Source organism: Thermobia domestica, chromosome 5 (genome assembly GCF_964235325.1).
Source record: "Thermobia domestica chromosome 5, izTheDome1.hap1.1, whole genome shotgun sequence".
Taxonomy (NCBI): Eukaryota; Metazoa; Arthropoda; class Insecta; order Zygentoma; family Lepismatidae; genus Thermobia; species Thermobia domestica.
The window spans coordinates 49,429,566-49,457,465 of record NC_137458.1 but is presented as its reverse complement, the minus strand read 5'-3'; the positions used below and the strand labels follow the sequence as shown (position 1 = coordinate 49,457,465).

At 36.5% G+C, this 27,900-nt stretch overlaps 1 protein-coding gene across 6 annotated transcripts in view; it reads right to left on the bottom strand.

Moving 5' to 3' along the window:
• Window positions 1–27,900, bottom strand: part of trh (PAS domain-containing protein trachealess) — a 941,131-nt gene that overhangs the window by 186,609 nt on the left and 726,622 nt on the right. Inside the window, exon 1 of one of the 6 annotated variants that reach the window (XM_081758678.1) lies at window positions 1,416–1,596. The exons of the other annotated variants lie outside the window; for them this stretch is intronic. Coding sequence (XP_081614804.1) covers window positions 1,416–1,507 — 92 coding nt within the window. The 5' untranslated portion in view covers window positions 1,508–1,596. Of the gene's footprint in view, window positions 1–1,415; window positions 1,597–27,900 lie in introns of those variants that run through there. 6 annotated transcript variants of the gene reach the window in all.

The window sequence follows — 27,900 nt, the reverse complement described above, 5'->3', positions numbered from 1 at the left end:
ATTGATTGGATGCAAGCTAGAAATAACGCATTTGTCAGAGACTGTATATAACTGTATTGAGTTCTCCTATAGCCGAAAGATCAGCATTCGTCCTATTTCTGCTAGTGTCTGAGGTTTGAATTCCGACGCAGACATTTTTTTCTTTTTACGAATCGACCCAATATCGTGTGATGCAGCTGAGATGACACTGGCGTTTTAGAGAATTCCTGTCTGAAAATCCAAAAAATATCGGTGACAGAAGTTCATGTGCTAACAAAGCACCATCTGATTTTAAGTTAGCACGTTGTCACTTCGTGGGCCGTAAGTCACAGAGATTAGATTAGATTCGCGGCCAAATCTTGTGTGTATTATTAAGAGATTCAAAAGATTCAAAGCACAATTGTTCAATTAATATTTACTAGAATTCATACTTAAACGGTTGAAACTTTTAAAGGAAGGATTGAATACAGTTTTACGTTTGCATTATTTTAAAACAATATAATTTGTAACAAACAATGAACTTTTTTCCAGGATGTACGAGAGAGATATATCCAAATACGTGCCCATATTCATACCGTTTAAAATCTAACGAAGATCAATTGTATAAAGTTCACATCAAGTTACGGACAAAATTCTGCTCATTACATTTGATTTAAATCACAGTGATTTATAACGCAAAATTTCAGTTGACATTCAAGTAAACTATGGTAGATCATTTCGTTTGTACTACACAAGGCTCTGTGTGACAGAAAATGGCTTACCAATGTGCGTTAGAAAATGCATTTTTGTGTCAAAAACCTTGATTGATTTTGACACAAAAATAGTGCATCAACTATCGCGCTTGTTATGCAATATATGAAAAATATTAACTTTCTTGTGTTATTTGAAAACATTTTGACTTCAACATCAAATTATTCAAATGATATTAGAATTTGAGGCAAACTTCTATCTCATAATTAGAATAAAGAGTTTGACAAATGTCCCTGTAGTGGGAACAATCAAATAAATTGATTAAGGCAAATATTGCAATTAGGTAGAAACAACTTTCTAAATACAAGAACCAATTACAAAACAATACGACAACAACTGCATACAAATCTACTTTTGGTCAAGAAGAGAATTACTTGTGTGTTTTCTGGCAAAAGACTAGAAAAAATATGTATTTCTACTTGTTACTAAAGAATTGGGGAAATTTGCTTCTAGAAACTGTCAGAATTTCAATTTACTCTAAATAATTACTAGTGATAATATAGAAAAGACAGGACACTACATTTCATCACTACAGAATCTGATGGACTCTCACGACAGGCAATTATGTAGCAGAATAGAGATTTAAAAGACTGTTTTGTGAGTGTAGTGAGGAGGTAAAAGAGACATGCCCTTGTCTGAGAAGAGGTTCTTTGAACACACAGCTACAGAGATCCGCCGGTACCAACCAGGAGTGAGTGAACGCCGGATTAATCGGCGATTGCCTCTGGAAAGTGCTGGTGACGGCATAGTCCATAGCCACGGCCTGGTACGGCAGCATGTTGGCACAAGTCGAAAGGGCCCTGGGGGGCAGATTCACACACTTAATACAACAAACACTCGCGTTCGGTCAGCCCATGGGGCAACTTTGACTGCAGAAATCCCGCCAAGTTTACCCGCCAGCCGTTATTTCTTCGGTAGCATTCGGTTGTTGTCGGAAACAATCGAGGGCTGGACTTCCCGCCACCGCCTCTTGGCTCCTGGTTGGTTGTTCTAACCACGTAACTTCACTCCACCCATCCCCCTGTTCCTGCACCCACGTGGGGAACCCACGTCGCTTCCTGCCCCGCCCACAGGCGCCGCGTTAACAAGTCCGCCGGCCCGTCATTCACTCCCCGGCGCTTATTGATTGGCAGTGTGAAAGAAGGCGAACTCCCCGCGCTGTTGTCTCGCACCTGCGGGAGTCCCCGCTCGATGTTTCGACGTCGCACGAGCGCTTTCGTCACGCAGCAATAGGTAAACGGTCATAGAACGCAGATTATTTTTTTTCTTTTTTTGTATTTTCACATCACATAGACTATTATTGGCTGCATCTTTCTTTCTCTCTCCTTTTTTCTCACTCTCCTTCTCTCTTTCTACTCTGTTCCAAAATGAGACCTGCAGAAATATAATACCTGCAGTGATTTTCAAGTCAGGTAAATAAATTATACATGGGTAGAGAGTAGACAAACATTAAAAAAATCAACGTCGGCACGACTTTATCTAAGAGTTACAGCAAACATCTTTGATGTGGAGAGTCGTAGGTTCGATTTCAGGGGCTATGAGCTTTCTGGTGCACAAAAGCTATTTGTCTGAGTTTTCTCGGAACTTTCTGCTTAGTCTGGTTTTATCATTTCGTGTTCTAATTCATTTTTGCATTAGCATTAGAATTTACTCAGCAAGGTATAAGCATGGAGTGTTAATTAAAGTTTTGTTTCAATTTAGACCCTATAATTATTGTTTATCACTAAATCATATGTCATTTTATCTGTGAGGCACAGTTCCTCAATGGTAGAGCGCATGCAAGAGGTTACTGGTTTGATTCCTTTCCATATGAATTTGTGGCAGAAAACATCGTGTCTGAGGGTTTTCCCTGAGTTCTTCCGTTTCCCACTACAATCTCACTGCACCAATTCATTCATAACTATTTATTTTCATAAATCGTGTCTCCTTTTCAGCCTGAAGGGCACAACGTGGAACGTTAAATAAAAACAACATTTTTTAAAAGATACAGAGTTCTAAACGAAACGGTGAACTAGTTGAATATTTTTGAATAGAAATGTATTAGTATACTATGTTACCAACTATATCTTATCTCTGAGCGTTTTCCTTGGTCTGTGCCACAAAACTCGAACAAATTCTATCCCGTTCATTTCAAGATACTGTCCGACATATTTCCATACTTTTTTTTTACGGAGTAGGGCGGTGTTTATACTTCTGGAACGTACGGTTGCGAATTTGACCTCTTACCGAACAATAGACTTGTTGAGAATAAAGGAAATGTCTTGTCTAGCATACGTGAATTTTGATTCCATTTTATCATTCCATGCACTAGTGTGTACTATCATGATTCATTTGAAATTTATAAAAAGAAACCTTCCCAATTTAGATCCATTGGTTGATCTGTATTTACATCCTCTTCAACTGTGTGAGCTCCTCCGTGGCTAAGCGGTTAGCGTACGCGCCTTTGGCGTGGAAGACCCGGGTTCGATTCCCGGCGGGAGCTCATGTGGTTCGGATTCCACGTTAATCAGTAGGTCCACGTCTCATATAGCCTCGCTGCTGAACGGGACGTAAAACTCAAAATCAATCAATCAATCAACCTCTTCAACTGTGAGGCTATAATAAAGGACGAGAGCTACAATTAAGTGGGACCTGAAGCACTGTAGTAAAATATGAAATATTTAAGTTCAACGTCCCACAATTATGTCGGCTACTCTAAAGGAGACGGTGATTATGAGAAATGAAGGAAATGGTGGAATGAAAAATGGGAGGAAATGGGAAAACCCCAGAAAACCCACGCACACGGTGTTTGTTCATCACAAAGTTCACTTGATGCGAACTGGGATCGAACCAAGGACCCCATGCACCAGAGGTGAACGCTCTACCACTGATCCACCGCAGCCCTACAGTTATAATTCATTCTGTGTAATTTTACAAATATGTATATAAAACAGGCATAAAACATCGCTGGTCGTGGGACGTAAAACTGAAAAATTTCATTTTCGTTTTTACAATTTTTAAAAGTAACGGAGGAAGGGAATAAGCAAACGACAAGATCTAAATTTGGACTTCCTTACACTACAAGAAGCTACTACATCGGTTCCAGAATCGATGATCGTATTGTTTCCTGATGACATGGTACGCGTATGATATGTGACATGTTTATCAAACGCCAGTTTCTATTTTGATTTTATTGTGTATCGGATACTACAGGAAGTATTAATAGTGTTCAGAAGGATATATATTATATATAGTTATAATTCATAAATCTTTCCTCTGTATATTACATTAAAAACTAACTAACTAACCACTAGCATGACAGCTCTTATGGGCCTGAACCTCTCCAATTTATTCACGTGAATCCTCAATTTGCCTCACAACACTGGGTGAAAGCCACAATCTGGGAAGCATCGGCCGGGTATTGAACCCGAAACCATGAGGACATGAGTCCAACGCTCTAATCATTAGACATAAGTATTCCCTTGTATGATAAATTATGTACTTAAAATATTGGTTCACATGTGTACCAAGTAGCCTATATCTATTGTTTCGGACCGTAATAAGCAGTATACCCAATATACAGTATTTGTACTCTGTGATAGTTCATGCAATATTAGTAACCGCGAGCGCAATTTCTTGTTCGGAATATGGTAGGAGTTTTCTGATAGTAATTTTGATCAATCTATCTCAATGTGAATAAGTATAGCCTATCAAAAAGGGAAATACAAGTAACTCTTCTTATATGTTGCAAGGGAATGCGATAAATTGCGGACAAGGGATTTGTGGAATGAGCACCTTTGGTTAGAATTGCGATGAACAGTAAAATTTTCTATTATAAAATTACAATGACCACCGACAATCATATCATTTACTGAGTACTAGCGATAGAGTTGGCCAAGAGACGAAATAAGGGTCTGTCTTGCCTTGGATAGGTGTCGTGAAAGCCTTGTCTCGTCTCGGGAAGTAGCTATATTTGTTTCGACTGAAAAACCCATGTCTCGTCTCGTCTCATTGGGAATACTTACTAGCTGTTAGAAAAGTACATTTTTTAAAAACATTTTTTGGGTGTGTGTTTCCGTTATTTTAAAAATTATGGATAATAAGAACTCCAATAAATCTAGAGAAATCCTCTTTAAGTAAAAACAAATTAGATTAAATTTGGAGGAGGGGTGCATATATAATTTTGGAAGAGTACTGGAAAAGATCCTGTCAGAAAAGTATAGTATAAAGAAAGGAAAAGATGTCATGGTATTCTAAGCAAGCGTTTCACTTGATTTCTCTTGCTCTTCTCAGTCGAGCAACCATCGCGACCTTCGCCTTTTGTCTCCGAAGTCAAGTCAAAGGACGGTCTCTTCCATTCCACAAGGCCCTCCGAAGGTTGTTGCTCTTCTTCCACTTGTAAATTGCAGATGTGGCGATGAAATCATCTAATTTTCGTTTGTTTCCATTTCAATTCTTTTTATCCGAACCACAAACAACACAACTAAAGAAAAAACGAAATGAAAGACAGCGGGGAAAAAAACACAGCATACAGATTGAAGGATTTTCTGGGCCACTGGGCTTTGGGGATTGTAATCAAAAATTTGTCTCAGAAAAACACTACTTTCAAACTTCACGCTGTATAAATACTAAAAACAGAAAGAAAGAACATAGTCATTTAGGTACTTTTCTGACAATGAAATAAACCAACTAGGCCTATACACATTATCGAAACTACTATGTGCCTCTATCTTTCTCGTAATTAGATTTACAGCTCTCACCTGTGGTGTGAAGCTTTTAGTTCGATTCTCAGCTATGTGAATTCATAGTGAATACTATCCCTGTCTGTAGATTTCATCAGAGTTGCACAATTCATGGAGAGCTATTGCTGGTCACATGTCCTTTAAATAGGTAATTTGTGGCAGGGTTGGCTGGTTTAAACCAGCTGTTTTAAAAAAAACTGGTTTAAACCAAAAAAACGAAAAATGTTCGTGAAAGTGTAAGTGTTCGTAACTTCTTCAAGAAAACACATTTGTAGGTTATCACGTTTCAGTCCTCTATATTATTCGTATTATATTCAGACCCTACATTCCCCATTCAGTACTCAAAGAGATTATACTACAAAAGCAACTTTTGTTTTTTATAAGTTTATGAATGTTTCTTGTGTGACTTTTTATAGTTTGTTATTATTATTATGCAGTTGTAATCAAATAAAAGTTCTAAATATCGTTTCATTTTAATAATGTTTACTATTGATAAAACAAATCGAAATACCATACTTTTTGAGGGAAGGGTCAGACAAACCTTACGAGAGGCACTTGAAATCAGAAGTATCTTTGGTGTCTATTTATTTATAAATGGGTCGGAGCCAAATATAACTCAAATAATTCGTATCTTTATTCACTTTTCTCACTGATATGCAAATTAGGTCTGTATTTTTTAAACTTGGACTAATAAAAGTTGTATTGAACTAACTTGAACTAAATTAGTTCTTCTGTACTCTGTAGTATTTTGAAATTGCCCATATGTAACTCTGTATAATGGTTTCACTTGTGCAACTGTTTATCTTTTTGTCCTTCTGAAATGACTGTTGACAATTATATTAACAAGTATGTAAAGATCAGTACAACGTATATTTTTATCAGGAGTCCTACGTGAGTGAATCGGCAGACATACCGCATTTGACACCAATTGGTTCTGGTTTCGAGTTCAAATGGAGGACAATTTCTCTCGGATGTAAGCATAGAAGCGGTTTGGATTCCGCTTTAAGCTTATGTGAACCCTTACAGCATAACCCGGTTGGTGCATAATAACATCAAGGCGAAACAAACTTATTTCTGTCCATATGTGATACAAATACATGGAGCAAATTATTTAAACCAAGAAAACCTGGTTTAAAAAAAAAACAAACAAACGGGTTTTTGTTTTTTTCAATAAAAACAATGGTTTTTGCCAACCCTGATTTATCGTTAGTGCTTTGTCTCCCATCGCTGGTATTACACTGGACTTCATCGTCCTTTAATTGAAGTAGTTTCCCAACAGTTTCGCAATTCACACTGAAAATTCTGTTCTTCAGTTAAAACACAGCTTAGGAATACACGCTTTACCATTGGGTTACATGAAACTACTAATGTTTCAGCACCTCAAATTATTTAATAATAATGTGAATCTAATTTATTTTAAGTACCTAAATAGTCAGCATAATTATGAAATATACGGTAAGAGAACAAGGACACAGACATCAGACATTTTAGGACGAATGTTTATTACTAGTTTTTTCAAGAGATCTAAGTAGCATTTTAACATGACTTGGGAAAATATAATGATGAAAATTCTTCTTAAAATGCCTGTGTGCTTAATGCGAGTTACGAGTGACGTGAACAAATAGCTGGAAACACAAGTCTGGAGCACCATTATTAACTTTTGACACAAAAACTCGTGCGACGTACCCAAAAATCTTGAACTAATACGTTACATACAAATCTTGAACTTACCCATCACATATGTTGTATGTTTTAAGTTACAGACCGAATATATATATGGTATTTACAGTGTTTATCTCTAGTTTTAGAAGAATGTCACAATTTCGAAAGACACTCACAGTAGTATCAGTTTAACATTTGTTTCGCATTGCTACTCTTGTACACTTTATTAAAATTAGTAGTTACGCCAAAACTTCCGTCCCGCTGTACGCTACCTATTAAAGTCGTGCCTAATTAAAAGTTCCAATAGTTTACATTGAACATTTTTTTTTTAAAGTTTGTCTATTAACTATTCCAAACTCTATATCATGTTTTCTTATGCAATCATTGAAGAACTTGGTTATACACAACAATCCCGCAGCTAGCAACAGCTAATAGTACCAGGCAGGCAAGTAATGGCGCACATAGAAGACATCTATTAGCGTGATTGTTTACTATTTAGGAATCAGCTTAGCGCACTGAAACGTTCACCGTTTGCCCCCTATCTTTCTAGAACAAACATTACAAATATCTTAAGCAAGGTTGTATAACGTTCCAGGATAACCGTGACGTACAACGAAAAAATGAAACGAAACATTTCAACAAAAGAAATACTGACTAAAGCTTCAACACGCACTGTATCTTAAACTATAATGTGTAACGGTTTCGGATATCTAACATTCTTCATCAGAACTAGGATATGTTGGATATAGTGTGTGATGAAGGATATGTTAGATATCCGAAATCGTTACACATTGTAGTTTAAGATACAGTGTGTGTTGAAGCTTTAGTCAGTGTTTCTTTTGTTACAATATTCAATTTAAAGCAATAAATAGTGTTGTTATGGAAATATTTCAGTTTAATGTTCCACCATTATGCTCTTTAGGTTAAGGGAGATTATGATTAAGGCAAGTGAATGATGATGGAAGAACTGATGGGATGAAAAAGTGGGGAGAAATGGGAGTACCATGAGAAAACCCATGGACATGATGTTACCCACCACAAACTTACTCGGCCGGGGATTGAACCAGAGACCTCACGCACCAGAGGTAAGCGATGTACCACTTAGCCACTGTGCCATCTATACAAACTAACATTATTTCCTTTTTATAATTAGGATAGGAAGAAACATGTCGTAATTGTGTGGTGTAATTAGGACATGTTATCAGCCTCTTCCATTCTCTTCAGCTTCTTAATTCATAATTTTTAATGTACCTTTACAAAAGCAAAGATAGAAAAGAATTAGCTAACCCACCCATGTTCTAATCTCTTAGTTGCCCCACATAATGATTTTAGGGTAGTTGGGAAGAAAAATACCTTCGGGAAGAAAAATAAAACAGGGAAATGCTTCTATTGCTTTGTGATATTGACAAAAGAGAATACATAATATAGAATATAGATAATCTGTAAAAGATCGAAAATATTGACTGATTAATTCCGTATCTTCCAGTACCGTTCTATTTATGAGTCTGATTGGAACATTCACTAAGAAAGAACTGTATCATGAGAGACATGATAAGAGGGTATGGTGGCAGGAAAGAGAGGGAGAGGGCGAAGGAGACCGCAATTGATGGACGGTATCAAAACAGAAAAATTGTACGTGAAGACGAGGAGGTTAGCGGAAGACCAAGGGACATTCAAGCTTCTCAGCTGCGGCAAGTGACCTGCCAATAATGGCAGGACTTGTGATGATTATGAATTAAAAATATATACAATTTTTTATTAATATGTACTGAGGCACTTTTAACATTGTTTATCGATATTTCTGATTTTCAATATTTGTAATCTTCCTAGTCTCATGAAACTAATGTTGGATCATTTAACCCCTGAAGATATACAACCCAAATTACAGATACATATTTGGGCAGCTACGAGATGTCATTTGGGTCACATAACTTTAGGCGTTATTGCCACGATAAACACATAATGTCATACGAATTCGTGTTGGCGAAGTTTAAAAATTGTAAAGGCTGAAACACATTTACTACGAAAAGAAACTGTAGGCCTACATGAGTAAAGTTTGTACACATTCAAGTAGAACTTTAAAAAAACAAAAAAGACACACCAACAGAAAAACACAATTTTCGCTTTTAAATACAATCGTGCTGTTTATAAAATTTATCTTTCAATTTTGAACGTGATATCCGTGAGGGTCTATGTCATCTTAGTTTTATTAAGATAGACAACCCATCTATTGAGTAGAAATATGTAAGAACGAAGTTATACTCCTTCGATAAGTAGGGTTTGATGCCAATTATAGCCATGTTTTATTGAGGAAGGAAACCATATATTTTACGTATAATTAACGGTTTACAGGTTAAACTAATATTGTTGATAAGAATGTTGAAATCGCTTCTAATATCAGATGAATTATGTTGCTTTGAATTTGACTGATATTAGTTCTTGGTAAATTAGGAGTTGACAATTGATGAGGTTGCAATAACAACTAGTGGCGTAGCTAAGTTCTTTCATTTAAGGGAAAGGGGCAAATGTATTAACTTATGATCTGCTTATTTGGATAATTGACTTGAAAATTTAGATCTCGTACTTATTATTATCTACTTCGATGAAGATATTACCCTTCTCCTTTGAGTTTTTTCACAATACATTATAATTAGTAAAACACTGTATATTGTATTTGATCGGTTTAATGAGCTCCTCCGTGGCTAAGCGGTTAGCGTACGCGCATTCGGCGTGGGAGGCCCGGGTTCGATTCCCGGCGGGAGCTCATGTGGTTCGGATTCCACGTTAATCAGTAGGTCCACGTCTCATATAGCCTCGCTGCTCAACGGGACGTTAAACTCAAAATCAACTTAATTGATCGGTTTAATAAAGTGTTTATCCATGTTATTTTACACCTCATGAAAGTGATTTAATTTAACCAAGGCGAAATGATTTCAACACTTACATTTTCATAGATACACAAGAGCTAACAAATCTTTTTACACAATAAAACACCTTATTGGATTTACTTAAAAGCAGAATAATATTTTCTTGATAATTTAGAAAAAAAATCACTATTCATGATACCGCTTTCCATTCTAAAGGAATAAAAAAAAATACAATTGAAAAAGATCTGTGATTTTATTATGAAACTTCCCGTAAAGAGACAACCCATTTTCATTCACCGATACAGCAACACAAAAATATAAGATTATAAATGTTATACATTGTATATAGGTTATTTGGTGCATTTGCATTTAGTTGTGATTATTAATGAACGTACAGTAATAAGACAATACTACTAGTGGCTTAAACTTTCATAGTAAGGACTACAGGTCCAATTCTTGTATATCTTTTTGAACTATAGGCAAAAGAAGTGGCTATTCTACCCCTGCTATAGTGCTTTCGGGGGAGAAAATAAAAAAAAAATTAAGATAATAAGATAGAAGAAAAGCAACCAAAAACGATATTTACTGAGAATCTGTGTATTCAAATTTGGAACTGTGTTTTCAGTTTCTAAGACAAAAATTCTGTCATTTGTTTCTCTTCGTCAATGAAGTTTGTTAATATCTTTATTAAACATTCTATGTGTAGTATGAATACTACGTATATTAAAATTTTTGTAATTGGTTTTGGAGTAGCTTAAAATGATACCATATATAATATTTGTTAATACAATAGAATGATTGTGATCCTGAATCGCTGATTATATGATGGTAACTAAGGAGATGAAACAAGTTGAACAAAAGAATTATATGTTTATTCTGCTAATTATACCATTTTCATTTCTAACGAGAGCGTGGGGGACGGGAAAACAAACGAACGAAGGGTCACCAATCAGCTAATTACAATGGGATTGATCTGTTTGATTTACCAATCATGGAAATGTTGTCTCCCTTTGTCATTCCCTTACCCTCTCGTTCACTTCTCCGCGCAGATTGACTGACTACACACAAGAACTTAACTAGTGTGTCGAGAAACAGAGACTTTGAGCGGAAAAGGGGGAGAGACACATATACCACGACAGTAGCATCATGCATAATGTATCCCACGAGTCATAGTATTTTGGATGCACGGACAATGGTATCACCATTAAGGCTTAGTCGCTTCATCAGCTGAAAAAATCCCTTATGAAAGGAAGCAGGAAGCAGATTAGATAGGAATTATGGGAAACGAGGCACGGAAAGAAAACACACACACACACATAAGTATTTTTCCTTCAAAGAAGAAAGAAGGAGAAAGATGAGAAGAAATCTCTTTTCCTTGGTTGATGAGAGAAGAGGTATCACTAGTCTTGTTTGTTGATTGCGTATCAGAGTCACGACGACCGAATCTTCTTACCTTGTTGAGTTTGTTTACGCTTCCTGTTAGTATAAGCCTTGAATTTTTAGTAGATTTTTCATTAAATACATGACCTGTACCCTCATTCTCAAAAGACTGTAAAAATAACTTTTTTTTTTCAAAAAAAAATAATAATAATACCCTTATAGCGATAAGACCAGACAAAGGTTGATATTTGCATAAAACCTTACTCAGCGCTTACCTTACTCCTCTTCGATTTCAACATCAGTACTGCTACTTTTGAGGGTAGTGAACGTTTAACATTTTTTGGCCATATCTCTGGAATCATTTGAAATATCAAATTGCTGTAAACGGCATCATGACCTTCATGTCACTTGAAAATCGCGTACGTAAATAGCTATGTTACTTATCTAAACACTTTTTAGAAATAAAATTCTTTGAATAATGTCAAATTTTCAGTAACTTCGTTTCTACTTGCTCGAAATACGTCATATGATGACCGTAGTATTCGACAGTAAAGTATTTTGGATGTGCATTACCCAGTCCGTCATACCTGTGTTATTAATGTTGTAGATCCATCCAAAATTAAGTTATTTTCGATGTTTGCGACGCTGTGGTGTCCTTAGCTTGCAACTGTATAACAAGTGTGGTAAGTTTTCGTTTAGCATTCAAATTTTTGACATATGTAATAACCGACGCTGTGCTACTTGAAAAAAAAAAATACAACTTTATGTTGGTTTGGCAACATCGCTAATCTGGCTGTGCTGTAGAGTATATTGATGAATGTCCCCCTGTCAATATATGCATGGTACGATATTTAAGCGTTTTATATCAATTAGCTTAAATGTTACAAGGGTATACATGGTATACATACAGAATGTTTCAAAATGAATATCGGTTTTAAGGTTATGTGGTCTGGTATTTATTACAATTAACTTACAATTATAAATAATATATCAAATGAAAAAGCAACTTAAGCAATTTTGTATGCACGCATGCGCATTACACTGCTTCCTCTGTCTGCCGTTAGAAAGCGTTAGTAGCAAAGATGGCGACTAGTGAGCAAAAAGCTTATTGTGTTTTTACATTTTGCAAAGACCGAATCTGTAGTTACAGTGCAGGAGACGCTTAGAACTACGTCCTTATCGTTTGCAGTTGCTACAAGCTTTAAAGCCTACGGTTTACGTACTAACTTTGCAAATTAAAGATTGCTGCATGACAATATTTTCTGGATAGTGACGTCTTTAGTGATGAATCGACATTTCACCTAAGTGGTGATGTGAACAATATTAATGTTCGGATCTGGGTTCAGCAAATTCCTACGAGATGGTACAGTTTGTAACGAGACTCCTAAATTGAATGTGTTTTGTCCCATACTCCGGAGGAAAATTTATGGGCCTTTCTCGTCTATCGATTCGATGTATACTGTGTGACGAATAGTGCTCACATTCAACACTCGTAGCAAAAACGGTTTGAGTTGTTCTTTCATTTGATGTATTATATAGTACAAAACCTTAAAATTCCGATCTTCATTTTGAAACACCCTGTATGTAATTGTTGCGCTTTCTCTTTTGGTAGACTCCATTAATATTGTTGAATTTTTGTAGGTCTATTTCAACTTTTTTTTTTTTTCAAGTAACAAACTAAATCAATTCTTTGAGCTCATGCCTTTCGCGGTATGGATGCTTGACTAGGTATTGATCATTGAGTGTGCTCCAGAATATCTTGCAACAGTTGACTGAAGAAAATAAAGATATCAACTTACTTCACACCATCCAACCGTGAACGAAATTATTCCTACTAGATATTACTATTGTATATCTATTTGCTATGAGTAATTTTCAATTTGTCTCAGTATTCTACATCTTCACTTTAATGTAACACTTTTAAATTTTCATTCACCGCAATCTAAACCCTCATTCAAGAAGAACCATTTTTTTTAAATTGCCAATGATTTGTACTGTTTTTTTTTTTTTTTTTTGCTTTAAAAAAAGTACGTCACTGAATCACTTGATTCAATAAAACAGTTTTGAATCAGGTGTTCATTCATCTATTATTATTAACGGTCAGATTTTCAAGGATGGTCAGTTTAACAGTTTTTCTTCCATTTTCTATAGTACATAAAATACGTGCAACCAATAAACAATCTATTTTTTTTTAAAAAAAAAAGTCCATATGAAAACTGCCACGAGTACCCCAAATTAACTCAACAAATAATAATAACTTTCCCGGGCTTTACAACTCATAGAAAATTTTTGTGTGGGTAATATGTATCAGCATAATGGCTCCTATCACCATCATTTCTGCCATTTTAGACAAAAGTTTGTTATTTTCTTGACAAAATTCAAAACAGCATCCCGATACTGGATCAACACCAAGAAGTTCTGTGTTCCACCAGAAATCGAACCCCAGACCACGCATATCAAAAGTACATGAGCCAGAATTCCGCTATGCTGAATCATAATAATGGAGAGTTCCGGTGCGAGCTTATGTGGTTCGGATTCCACGTTAAGATATAGGTTCACGTCTCATATAGCCTCGCTGCTAAAAGGAACAATAAATTCCAAACCAACGAATAGTATTAATATAATGACAAGACGACTAACATGCTGGGTAACATACAGGTGCGTGAAGGATACTATGTATGTATAGTATGGGTGCGTGAAAGATATTAAGGATGTATAATATGGATCATGAAGGATACTAAGGTCAGTCACTGTTGAAAAGTGTAGGTTACCTTGAAGTAGACAACAAGAAATTCGAATAAAATTGGTTCGAGTTTAGACTTTCTTATTAACACTAATGGTATTAATTGTACTGCTTAAAATGAGATCCGGATCCCAAACTGGATTTACACTTGCGGCTAACATAACATGACCAGGAATCAAACACGCACACAGAAAATAGGCGCCAAGGTCAAAAAATGACAGAATTGAATGAGTTTTTCTTTCTGCGTTAATAAAACTTCGATCTTCTCAAGCCATTACTGCGAGGAATTATAGCAGCCAGGACGGTGCATGTTCAACTGCTTGATCTGTTGTCCACACATTCAGATCCTAACGTTATTCTTCCTGGGCTTCTTAGACTGGAGATCCCAAGCTCCGTAAACTCTCCCAAATATCTTAGCATATGGGTTAAAAAGTCGAAAATTCTGTATCACCCATCAGAAACCAAGCAAGGGCCCACGAGCCCTATTCCACGTGGCTGGACGAAGTGTCTTTTTTTTTTTCAAGGTACAAGGTTAGTTATTCCTCTATTAAAGAGATCGAAACCTTAGAAAGTAATCTGGAACTTCTACCAAAAAGAAATTCAAACCTGAGGAAAACTCTAGAAATAATACGCGATAGAAAGAAAGAAAAAAAAGAAAAAGTCTACCAATTCTGATGAAAGGTTCAAAGGGCTATGAAAGTTTTCTTTTCTATCCCTTCCGGTTTTCTTTTCTCTCTCTTCTCCTTTTATTTTCTTTCATTTCCTTTCTTCTGTTCCAAAACGGCTTTGATTAAATGATGCCGGCTTATCTACGACTAATTTTGCCCACAAATGAAGATGTTGAGTCGCTAAATTGGGTTAGTTTGTGTTGAGTTGTGGGGGGAAAAAGAAAAGACCCTGTTGTGATCAATATCTTTTGACAATAAAAAAAAAGTAGTACCGATGAAAGGAAAAGAAAGGCCAGTAGTTGAAATGTTGTTGCTAATAGTATCAGTACCAATAGTAGTAGTAATAGTATTGTGCCAAAAAGAGAACCGGACTAAAATTGAAAGAAGGGTGAGGTCTGATCTTACCAACAAACACAGGAAAACTTTTTATCTTTTTCTTACTTTCTTTCTTCTAAATAATGAATACTCTTGCGGAAAGTGTGTTTGTAACTCAAGCTAATCTGAAATGTGTTAAAGAAATCCGCTTGGTCATTGTTGTACCTTTTAGGCCTTAACTGCTAAACTTTTTTTCCCCCTCTATCATGATTTTTTTTTCATACGGTTAGCACTTCAATTTTATTCCATGGCTTAACTATTTTCGCCAAAGAAAAATGTCCATAAAAAACGTTCTTTTTGCCAAAACAGAATTCTTTGAACGACAAGCAGTTTAGAAGAATGGCTACTGATACACTAGGAGTTAAATGGGCCTAAGTATACCGGGTCAACTATAGACAGAATGAATGGTCTGCCGACTTGTTAAGGACAAAATTTTTTAGTGATTTGCAGTCAAGAAAAGCATGTGCAAAAGGCTCTTCTTTCTTTCTCATTAATTATTCAATACTCAGGCACAATTTCAATCAGTGGTTCTCAATCTGGAGGGTATATTATCTATCTATCTATCTATCTATCTATATTAAAACGTTATGTCGAGAAAAGTTTATATGTTTCTGACCAGTGAGTTCTCGAGAACCACAGGCTCTAGAAAGATGCCGTTGTTCTGTCTTTTAATGAATAAATGTTCACAAAACTACTTAATTGTGAAAAATGAATACATGTTTATTTGCACTAACTACACAACAACTGCTAACACTTACAACTTACTGTTATATTGTCTTTTTTGTAAGAATTCCGGAGGACCGTCTTGTATGGATCTCCTGGTGCTCAACTTGCTGACACTCACACACACATACTGTTTTTTAAAAACAAAAGAGAAACGTTATGCAAACATAATGACAATGATACAAACTCACTATAAAAGTCTCTACATTCTCCCCTCTCTTGATTGAACCAAGTCAATCAACTTACACACAATCCACATGATCATTTTTTGGTAAAGGTACAATTTTAGTAATTGGTCTCTTAACAGTCCCTGTCTTACACTTTACACTCACTACTCTCACTAGACCATCTTTTCCCGGAAACACTTGCTGAATGACACCTAATTTCCATGACAATGGAGGAGAATTGTCTTCTTTGATTAGAACCACATCTCCAATAGAAATATTAGGTTGTTTTGTTGTCCATTTTCTTCTCTGCTGGAGTTCATGTAGATAATCCTGAGACCATCTTTTCCAAAAATGCTGCTTCATCTTCTGAAGGTGATTCCATCTTGATAATCGGTTGGTCGGAATGTCCACTAGATCTGGTTCAGGAATGCTCATCAAAGGTTCACCAATAAGGAAATGTCCTGGTGACAAAAATGAAGGATCATCGGGATCATTGGATAGAACGGTGATTGGTCTTGAATTCAAACAGGCTTCTATTTGTGTTATGACTGTGTTGAGTTCTTCAAATGTCAAAATCGTGCAACCTACTATTCTTCTTAAATGAAACTTAAATGACTTCACTGCACTTTCCCAAATGCCTGCAAAATGACTTGCTCTGGGTGGAATGAAATGCCATGTAAATCCTTCTTGCACTGCAACATCTTGAATTGAGTTTTGAAATTGTTGTGAACTGAGTAGTTGTTGAAGCTCCTTAAGTTCTCGCTGAGCTCCAATGAAATTGGTTCCGTTGTCACTATAGATGTTCGAAAATTTGCCTCTTCTTGATACAAATCTTCGAAGAGCTGCTAAAAACGCTTGGCTACTCAAATCACTCACTAACTCCATATGAATCGCTTTGGTTGCTAAGCACACGAATATTGCAACATACGCCTTTGTCACTTTACGAGATCTAGTTCCTTGCTTAATCATTAGGGGACCGGCGAAATCCACCCCTACGTGAATAAAAGCTCGAGCTGGCTGTACTCGTGCTGATGGTAATTGACCCATGAGTTGTTCTGAGGCTGACGCTTTCAATTTAAAACAAACTAGACACTGATGAATGATAGATCGAACGACTTGTTTAGCTCGTGGGATCCAATATTTTTGCCTCAATGATGAAATCAATAACTGCGGTCCAGCATGTAACAATCTTTTATGTTCCGCTTCAATTATCAATTTGGTGAGATGCTCTTTAGGTGGTAAGATGATCTGATGTTGGCTATCATACGGTAAGTCGGAGTTTTTTAGCCGTCCTCCCACTCGTAGCAACTGTTCATTATCTATAAATGGATACAAAGATTTAAGTTCACTTTGGGATGAAACTTGGCCTGATGAAGCTAAGTCCTTGAATTCTTGCGAATAACTGATCTGTTGAATTAACTTAATGCATTGTTGTAAAGTATCACCAATTTCAGTAGTGGAAATAGTTCCTACTTTCTTCTCGTTGTGATTTTTACAATTGTAAATAAAACGACGACACAAACAAATAACTCGCAATAGTTTCCACAATGATGAAAATTTCTCCAGACAGCTTATGTCACCTTCATAACTGGCTAAAGATATGCTCGTTACTTTCCTTTCTTCTGGAACATCTTCGTCTACCACTTCTGATTGTTCGGGCCATGCAGATGATTCAAGCCATGCGGGTCCATGCCACCAAATATCTGCTTCCTTCAACTGTTTCGGATCCATTCCCCGTGTAATAATGTCGGCTGGATTGTCCATTGACGACACATGATGCCACTGGTTGACTGATGTGATCTCCTGTATCTCTGCAACCCTGTTTGCCACGAACTCCTTCCATCTGGCAGCTGGAGATGATATCCATGCAAGCACTATTTTTGAATCGGTCCAGAAGTAAGTACTATTCACTGAAATGTTTAATATCGGAATTATTTTTCGATACAGCTTGCTCAAAAGTACTGCCGCACAAAGTTCAAGTCTTGGTAACGTTACCTTTTTAATAGGAGCTATTCTCGATTTAGAACCCAAAAGTTTAACAGTAGTTTTGCCTGAAATGTCCACAGTTTTAACATATATACAACAGCCGTACGCAAGTTGACTGCTGTCAGCAAATCCATGTATCTCGACATGAACATAATTCTTCAACACTACACATCTATCAATTTGTATTTCGTTAACACTTGGAAGATGATGACACATGTCTAACCATTGCTGGTAGAGCTCTGATGGTATTTGATCATCCCAATTGATCTTATGGATCCACATTTGTTGTAAGAAAATCTTGAACGGAGTAACTACAGGGCTTATAAGTCCTAAAGGATCAAATATTTTTGCTATGGTCGAAGTCACTTGACGTTTGGTTGGTATGTTGGTCGTGAAACATTCTTTAACTGACTTGTTGGTGATGAGAAGCTTATCTGATGTAGGATTCCACGATAAACCCAATGTTGAAACACCTGACTCGGACTCAAATTCAAACGGTAAGTTAATTTCCCTATGTTCTTCTGGCACTGCTTCCAACAATGCTGGCTCGTTCGAACACCATTTTCTTAAAGTAAACCCACCGCTTTGCAATAATTGAATAAGTTCTTTCTGAAGCTTTAACGCCTGTTCAACGTTATGGCATCCTGAGCTTACATCATCCATATAAAAATCGCGTTCCAATACTATCGCTGCTTGAGGATATTTACATCTTTCTTCTTCCGCTAACCTTCGAAGACACGCAGTCGCCAAATATGGTGATGATGCTTCACCATATGCGACCCGCTGCAACTCATAAATCTTGACTGGTTCCACTGATGAATATCTCCACAGAATTCTTTGAAGTCCAATGTCATCTTCATGAACTTTAATCATTCGATACATTGACTGAATATCCGCCGTAAAAGCAATAGGAAAGGTTCGAAATCTCGTGACAATTGAATGTAAATCTTGCTGGATTGTTGGTCCTGTCATAAGTATGTCGTTTAATGAAACCCCCGTTGAAGTCTTTGCAGAAGCGTCGAAAACCACTCTTAGCTTTGTTGTGGTACTGGATGGTTTCAATACTGCGTGATGTGGCAGATAACATTTCATACCATTATCTTCATGTTCTTCTTTCACTGGTTTCATATGATCTAATTCTTCATATTCCCTCATAAAGTTACAGTACTGCTCGTTAATTTCTGGACACTGCTGCAACCGTCTTTCTAGCTGGTAAAATCTACGAAGAGCTAAATTATATGATTCTCCTAATGGTTTATGATTTGGCTTAATTGGCAGACGTACAACGAATCGACCACTGCTATCTCTGGTAGTGTTTTCCTCAAAGTGTCGTTCACATTGCTTTTCTTCTTGAGTCATGACTGTTGAATGTATAGTTTCGAGCTCCCAAAATGCCTGTAACTGTCTATCAAGGTTACTTTCTTGCACAAAAAATGACACTTGTGGTATACTAGAATCTCTTGTTGTAGGAACTTTACCCGCCAAAATGTACCCAAATTCAGTCTCTTGCACTACTGGATAATTCCCTGGTCTAGTTAGTTTATGCGATCGCAAAATGTCCAAAAACACTTCCGCGCCTAACAAAATGTCAATAGTATCTGGTTGGTGAAAATTAGGATCTGCATACACTATGTCTGTCGGCAAGTTCCAATCAGCATGATCTATTGGCCTACTTGGAATGTTATCTGTTATTTTGAGCAAAACTAAACAGTTTACATCAATTGAAAATTCACGAATTCTTGATTCTATATGTACATCTACACAATGCTTTGTTTCACTAATCACACTATTAATACCTTGAATTGGAACTCGGTGTTTATTTTTAGGTAGACGCAACCTTTGAACTAAATCTTCAGTTACAAAATTACTTTGACTGGCAGAATCTAATAATACTCTACATGGATGTAATTTACCATTTGCATCTCGTACATTTACTATAGCAGTCGATAACATAACAGTAACATTTGGTTTTCCCTTGAAAATGCAATAAGAACCTTGTGTCATATTTTCCCTATTCGTATTAGAATGACTCGAAAAATTTCTTGATTGTGAATTAGCAACACTGGTTTTCTCATCTGCTTTTGACATTACATCATAATGCAGCAAGGTATTATGCTTTTTGGAACAACGTTTACAGCCACCTGATCTGCACGTCTTTACTTTACATTCTTTTTTGAGACAGTTGAAACACAATAAATTATCTCGAACATAGTCTTGTCTTTCTTTTGCTTCAGCATTTAAAAATGCAGGACATTTAAACAGCTGATGTATTAGGTTTCGTTTACAAAAGTTACAGAAAGACTGAGTTGTTGTCACGTATGATTTGGTTGTTTTTTCTTTTTGTTTCGGTTCAGCACTCTGTCTATTTTTATCGCCCCTTGACCTTGACACTACTTCCTGGGATGGTGTATTTTTTATAGTTTCAAATGCTTGACACCTACGTTCCAAGAAAGCAAAGAACTCTGATAAGGGAGGGAAAGAATGATCTGTGATTTGTAACTCCCACGCACGCCTAGTGTTACTGTCTAATTGAGAAACGAAATGTTGAACTAACAAAACCTCTTCTAGTGGTGTCTGCAAATCTAAAGCTCGTAATGCATTCAAGTTACTAGTAGCTGTATTAATAAATTCTCTTAATTCTGATGTAGTTTCCTTTGTGATACATTTAATATGTAACAAATTACGGACATGAGTAGCTGCAATCAAACGCTTATTTTCATACCTGTCTTTCAATAATTGCCATGCAATTTTATAATTAGCTTCTGTAACTTGCAGATTCGCTATTAAATCATACGCCTCCCCTCTCAATGCACTCCTTAGGTAATGGAACTTTTGCAACACTGACACGTTATCGTTATTATGAATCATAACTTTAAAATTGTCTGAAAATGAAAGCCAATTTTCGTATCGTCCTTCAAATGATGGCAATTCAACACGAGGCAATTTTAATTGATCATTTGACACCTGATTCTCATTTTTCGAGGAATTGTTTGAATGAGATTCCTGGCTACGCTGAATAATAAAATCCTCTAGTTGCGCTAATACATCATAGTAACTGGTTTCAAAGTCCTCTCTATATGCATCGTCCTCTACTTGTTCGTAATTTATTTCTAACTGTGATTGTACTTCATCGAACTTTTTATACAACTCAATCATTGCAGTCTTACGTACTTTCACCTGACTAATTGTAGTTGTTGAATTAATATTACTTACGTAGTTTTGAATTCTTGTCAGTTGACTTTTGCACACACCACGTTGTTTCACTAACTTGCTTCTGTCTGAGTCCTCCATCTTGAAAAATATTGTAAGTCCACACTAACTAATAAACACAAGTCCACACACAAGTCCACACTGATGAACGTGTTCTCACTTATGTCTATTCACATAGTTTCCAGAAGAATTAATAAATGTCACTGCACACATGAACAGCACTAAACAAAGAGCAATGTAACAATTGTTCACATACACATTCACAGTTTATATCAAACGCTAGTTCACTGTGATCCGGTCGGAGCTGACCAATGTTCTGTCTTTTAATGAATAAATGTTCACAAAACTACTTAATTGTGAAAAATGAATACATGTTTATTTGCACTAACTACACAACAACTGCTAACACTTACAACTTACTGTTATATTGTCTTTTTTGTAAGAATTCCGGAGGACCGTCTTGTATGGATCTCCTGGTGCTCAACTTGCTGACACTCACACACACATACTGTTTTTTAAAAACAAAAGAGAAACGTTATGCAAACATAATGACAATGATACAAACTCACTATAAAAGTCTCTACAGCCGTTTTCACTGATTCATTGCAAATTTTGTGTAGATCGTTTAGTTCTAATTGAGTATTTTAAAAAGTGACCGTTATTTCTTTATTACATCTTTTAAGAAGTACACTGGAAGTGTTGAATTTTTTTTTAAAAAAGTGAAGAATCATATCCTACGAGTTATACATTTCAACATATCTGTATATGGGGTTAGTATATCTCTTCGGCGTTTGTTTTATGGCCAAATGATAATGAAAAACGAAGGATAACCATTTCTTCAGGCTAAGATGAATCTTTATTCTTTGGAGTGCCTTGCCCAATGAACACCGTATATCACTGACATTATCATTAATTATGTATGTAATGTATTTGTATTAATGTGTTTTTATCATACATGAATTAAAAACTCCAACCGGAAGTAGGCTCAATCTTGCAAATGGTGCGAGATATTGAGAAGATAATCGCAAATATCTCCTTTTTATGATAACCCTCGCCGATTTTTATCAAGACGTCTTTCACTTGTGTCTGAAAAAGGGACATGTACAGAGTTGTGAGGAATGACAAGGAGATTCATGCTCATATGTGAATGATGCGCTGTGGAGAGAGCTCAGGTTTCAGCTAATTATTACTACAATATCTTGCAATTTATTCCTTATTTCAGTGATTTACCTTTTTGTTTGTATTTTTAGCATCGTATCTCGCACAAGAAACAATTGCTGAGTTATATTTTGTCCCCAGAAAACAAACAAGTCAGTAACGCTCTTCCTTCAAAAACAAGTCAGTAACCCACTCTCTGTCTTGCGCATCCACTAGTATAGTCTGGAACTGACACATTCTTCTAATACAATTTTTATTTTCCCTTCTGAAATCTGCAACTATTGACTAGTGAAAAAAAAAGTTTACAACCAAGTCTATTTCGCATGCATAACGTGGCTTTCAACTTAAGCTACAGTCTTTTTTCCCCTCCTTCCATTCTTTCATTTACTCCCACCGCACTCATCTTCGAAAATGTCCCCCTTTTACTTGCTTTTTTCTTTCGCTTTTCGTTATAAATCATCATTATTTTTGTCTTTCTTTCTTATTTGTCTTCTACATCCTCAATATATTTTTTAAAGAAAAATTTGTCTTCCAAAATCCTACAAAAAGAGATTTATGAGACGAAGAGTCTTCGCGTGATTGATCCTTACACTTTCATACATAAATATTCTCCTGACTACTAAGTTGCGGAAGCTTTAAGGCCTTAACGAGAAAACATATGTGGATTGGTTAGAGACCACGGTAGTTACCTCAGTAGTGGCGGTTTGGTATAGTCGAGTGACCTGCATCGTGCAATCGAGAGATGAAACCCATCATGGGTTCGAAATGAAATGAAATCTTTTAGTTTTACGTCTACATTGTGCCTTGTAGGCTAAAGAAGATGGTGATCAAGAGAAATGGATGAAATGGTGGAATCAAGAACATGGGAGGAAAAGAGAGAACCACGAGAAAACCGACATACAAGGGCGCCCATCGGGGGAAGGAAAGGTGGGGCGCTTTCCCCCCTTGAGGAAATTGTACTTCAGAATATCGAAAATCCAATAGAATTTTTACATTAGTTACAGCAAAATTTCAAAATATTTTTGAAACGTCGCTTATACTCCCCTCCCCCCTTGGAAACCAAAACATGGGCGCCCTTGCCCACGTCATGGTTCACAAAGTTCACTTGGCTTGAGCGGAGATAAAAAAAGGAACCCCACGCATGAGAAGTGAACGCTCTGCCATTGAGCCACCACGGCCCTCTACATCATGGGTTCAAGTTCCAAAAAAGGTATCTTTTCGATGTTCCTGTGTTCGCGTCTCAATCGAGTTCAGTGTAAACTGTAAAAACATGAAATAAATAAGTTTAAAAATTGTAGAGTGATTTGAGTCGTTACGCAAACATGAGGTGAAACCCATTGGCGGGTTCAAGACCATCTGGAAAGCGCGGACATTTTTGTCCTGTAGGATACAAGCCTTTTTATATATCCTCGATGTTTCTATGTTCATATCACTGTCGACAGTAGTGAAAAGTGTACGAAACACAAAATAAGAGTAAGATAGAGTTATTTAAAAGAAAACAAAAGTTCTCTAAGAGCGTTCAGCTTCGTGCTACAAGGCGCAATTCACCATGGGCTCGAGTTCCACCGAAGACAATAACAATTTTTAACCGTTCTCGAAGGTTCTGTGTTCATGTCTCTGTCGGGTTGGATTACGTAGAATATTTTGCATAATGCTGCCTTCAAATGACAATGAAAAAAAAATAGCTAGTTGGGCGAACTTTAAAATAATAATAATAATAATAATAATAATAATAATAATAATAATAATAATAATAATAATAATAAAGTAACACGCTAACTTCTGGTTCATCAAATCCCTGGTTTGATTTCAGACCATGTGCGTTTACGGTCGACAACATCGCGTACGTTGATTTTTCTAGAAGTTCGCCCGTTTTCTCATTTCACCAATTCATTCACAGTCAATCACCTTCATTAACCAACCGTTTCCCACTACATTCTCATTTCACCAATTCATTCACAGTCAATCACTTTCATTAACCAACCGTTTCCTACTACATTCTCATTTCACCAATTCATTCACAGTCAATCACTTTCATTAACCAACCGTTTCCCACTACATTCTCATTTCACCAATTCATTCACAATCAATCACCTTCATTAACCAACCGTTTCCCACTACATTCTCATTTCACCAATTCATTCACAATCAATCACCTTCATTAACCAACCGTTTCCCACTACATTCTCATTTCACCAATTCATTCACAGTCAATCACCTTCATTAACCAACCGTTTCCCACTACATTCTCATTTCACCAATTCATTCACAATCAATCACCTTCATTAACCAACCGTTTCCTACTACATTCTCATTTCACCAATTCATTCACAGTCAATCACCTTCATTAACCAACCGTCTCCTTCAATCTAAAGTGTGTATAGGCGTGGTTGGATAGAAATTAAAAGTATTCATTTTGGTTTAGATTAATTATATGTCGGCTGAAAAAGAAAAAAAAAATACACAAACTCAGGTAACGGAGAAACAAACCAATAGTATTCAAAACGGCATCTCATCGTCATCAGGTGGGTACGTTCCCTCACGTTAGAAACACGAGAGTCATTTAAGGAGGGCAGGTAGGGCAATTGCCCTCCGAGATAATGAAGGAAGAAGTTTGACAGTACAGTCACAATTGAAAATGAAATAACATTTTTTTTTTTTTTTAGTTTTACGTTCCAAGGTTATGCCGGCTAGGCTAAAGGAGACAGTGATGACGAGAAATGAATGAAATAAGGAAAGCGGTAGGAAACGGGAGAACCCTGAGAAAACCCACGCACATTGTGTTTGTGTATCCAAAGCTCACTTGGCACGAGCTGGGATCGAACCAAGGATCCCATACACCAGAAGTGAACGCTCTACCACCGAGTCACTGTAGCTATACAGTTAAAATTGATTTTGTGTAATTTTACAAATGTATAATTATATTCGGTAGCCCAAAGCGAAGAGTTTTTGCTTTTTAAGCAGTGTTGACTCGGGACTGTAAAGCGCATCAAGAAAAATATATCAATTAATAGTAAGTGATTTGACAATCTTAGAAGAATTATAGCAGTTACGATTATAATTATTACGTTTCCACATAAGAAAATATTGTGTTCATTCATACACAATCCGTAGTTTTTAGGAAAATCAATTAAAACAGCAAAATAATTCATTTTTCTTACAATGTGGTTCAATGTTGCAAAAATTACGAAAGGCAACGATAAAACGTCAAATTGATTTAGTTATTAGTTCCACTTATATTCACAGCGAATGTCTAAAACTATAGGGAATGGCGTGCGTATAAAACCAAAATGGTGAACGTACAAGGCCATTTGAACCGAGTCTTTCTGTTGAGAACAAGTCTCATCAACATGTTCGACGCATCCGACGTAATCGAAAATCTTCTCCCCATTTTATGGTTCACTTCATGAATAGTTAATCTTGCAATTGCTCCAAAATGCAACGAAAATTCAATGACAAGGCTCATGAAAGCACATCCCGCCTGCATATCTAAAGTCTCCATCTCAAGAAAAGGAACGTTTCCCCGAAAATTGACATTACAACCAACGCTTAAATTTTCTTCACTTGATTCGTTTTATTTCTCCATCTTTTTTTTGTTTCTTTGTTTTTTTCTTCATCATATCTTTCGTTATCCAATAAAATACAAAATTAGATTTCTTTTTGTGATTAATTGAAAAGATCTTTTAGAAACAGATTTGAAATTAATACCACACTCATAAAAATCCGTTATCCGGACAGCGGTATATTGTACAAATATGCGGAATCCATATGTTTACTATGGGAATCTATAGGGAACATATGTTATTCACATGCTACATATATACTGCCTTTTTCCGCTTAAGATGTTACATCATGTCGCTTTAGGATGTCTTATACCTAACAGTCTTCGATATATTACATTCGTATACGTATGTTACACACGTCAGCTATACGTACTTTCCGTACGAAAGAAAGAACTGTATATAGGCGGTCAGATCTCACATACAGATGGACATATATAACATTCACCGACGTACGCAACATATGTACACGTACGTAATATGCGGGAGACTGATAGATGTCAGACATCCTGCAATGAGGTGATAATACCTAAGCTGAAAAGGGCAGGACATATCTACTATATGGATAATGTATGCTCCGTACAGATTTCCCTAGTAAACATTAGGGTACCGTATATTTGTACAATATACCTCTGTTTGGATAACGGAATTTTTTCAATGTAGTTTTCTGTCTCACAATCAAGTTCTGTACACTAAGATGAATGATTATGTAGTAATTGATGTAATTATAAGGTGGAAGGAAACGGGAAAACCCACAGACACGATGTTTTCCACCACAAACTAACATAGTCTGGGATCGACCCAGGGACCCCTAGCGTCTGAGGTGAGCGTTCCACTATTGAATCACCAAGAACTCCAAGATGGATTCCGAATTACCGTAATGCGTTTAATCATATCTTATCGGCACTCAAACCTGGGACCAGTTCCAAAGTGGTAGTCCTGTCGATACTATAATTTAAGCTTTTATAAAAGAGGACAATTTTTAACCTATAACTTTGTTTTCCATAGAATGTACACGGGCTATTCATTAGCAAAACTCAGGATATGGACGTCCACTGGGCGTCCAATGGCAGTCTTTGTGTTATTTTAGAGTATGCTCAAATCAAAATTTCAAAATGGTATATGTAATTCTTCTTGCCAAAATTTTAAATTTTGCTGAACCAGCTTGTTATCGAGCCCCAATTATTACTATTTACATGCAAGGCTATCAATATGTGTGTTGCTTTTTATTTTATTTTAATTTTTTTAAGAAACAGCTTCTGTTAATAAAGCGTACTGTTGCCACATGCTACAGAACTGTCTTTCATTACTAGTACTTGCGATTCACTTTCGAGTTACTACTGCACGGCTACAATAACGATGAAACAAAGAAACCAAGAAAAGACCTGCTGAGTACCAGTGAGCAACTTGCCGTACCGTGGTTGCGTTTCTGATTTGAATGCTGGACAAACCTTTCAATATTTTTTAACCTTGCAACTTTTTTTCTGACAACGCAAACTCGGGATTGTCTTTTCCATTAAAGAGTTAAGATTTCTTGTCACTGCCAAGTTCGATGTTAACTTTGCTCTTTAAAAGTCGGAATTCCTTGACATCACAAGCTTGATATCATCTTTGCCTTTAAACTAGGGTGACCAAACGTCCCGTAAAAACGGGATTGTCCCTTTTTTTCACTACCACTCCCGGTGTCCCGAAAAATTCTCCCGGGACACCAAAATGTCCCGTATTTACGTACATTGGGTACAAAAAACCTTTCGAATCGCTAAAATTTTCTAATTTATATGATTTATTTTCTAAGGTATTGATTATATTGGAATAAATCTTTAATTACTGAGCAACGTCATTACGACGTTGCGGTATTGGATGTGGTGGTTCCATTGATTTCCCTCTTAGGCCTCCCCTCTCCGCAGACGACAGTGCAAGGGGCTGAAAGTTTATGAAGAACAAATGTAAC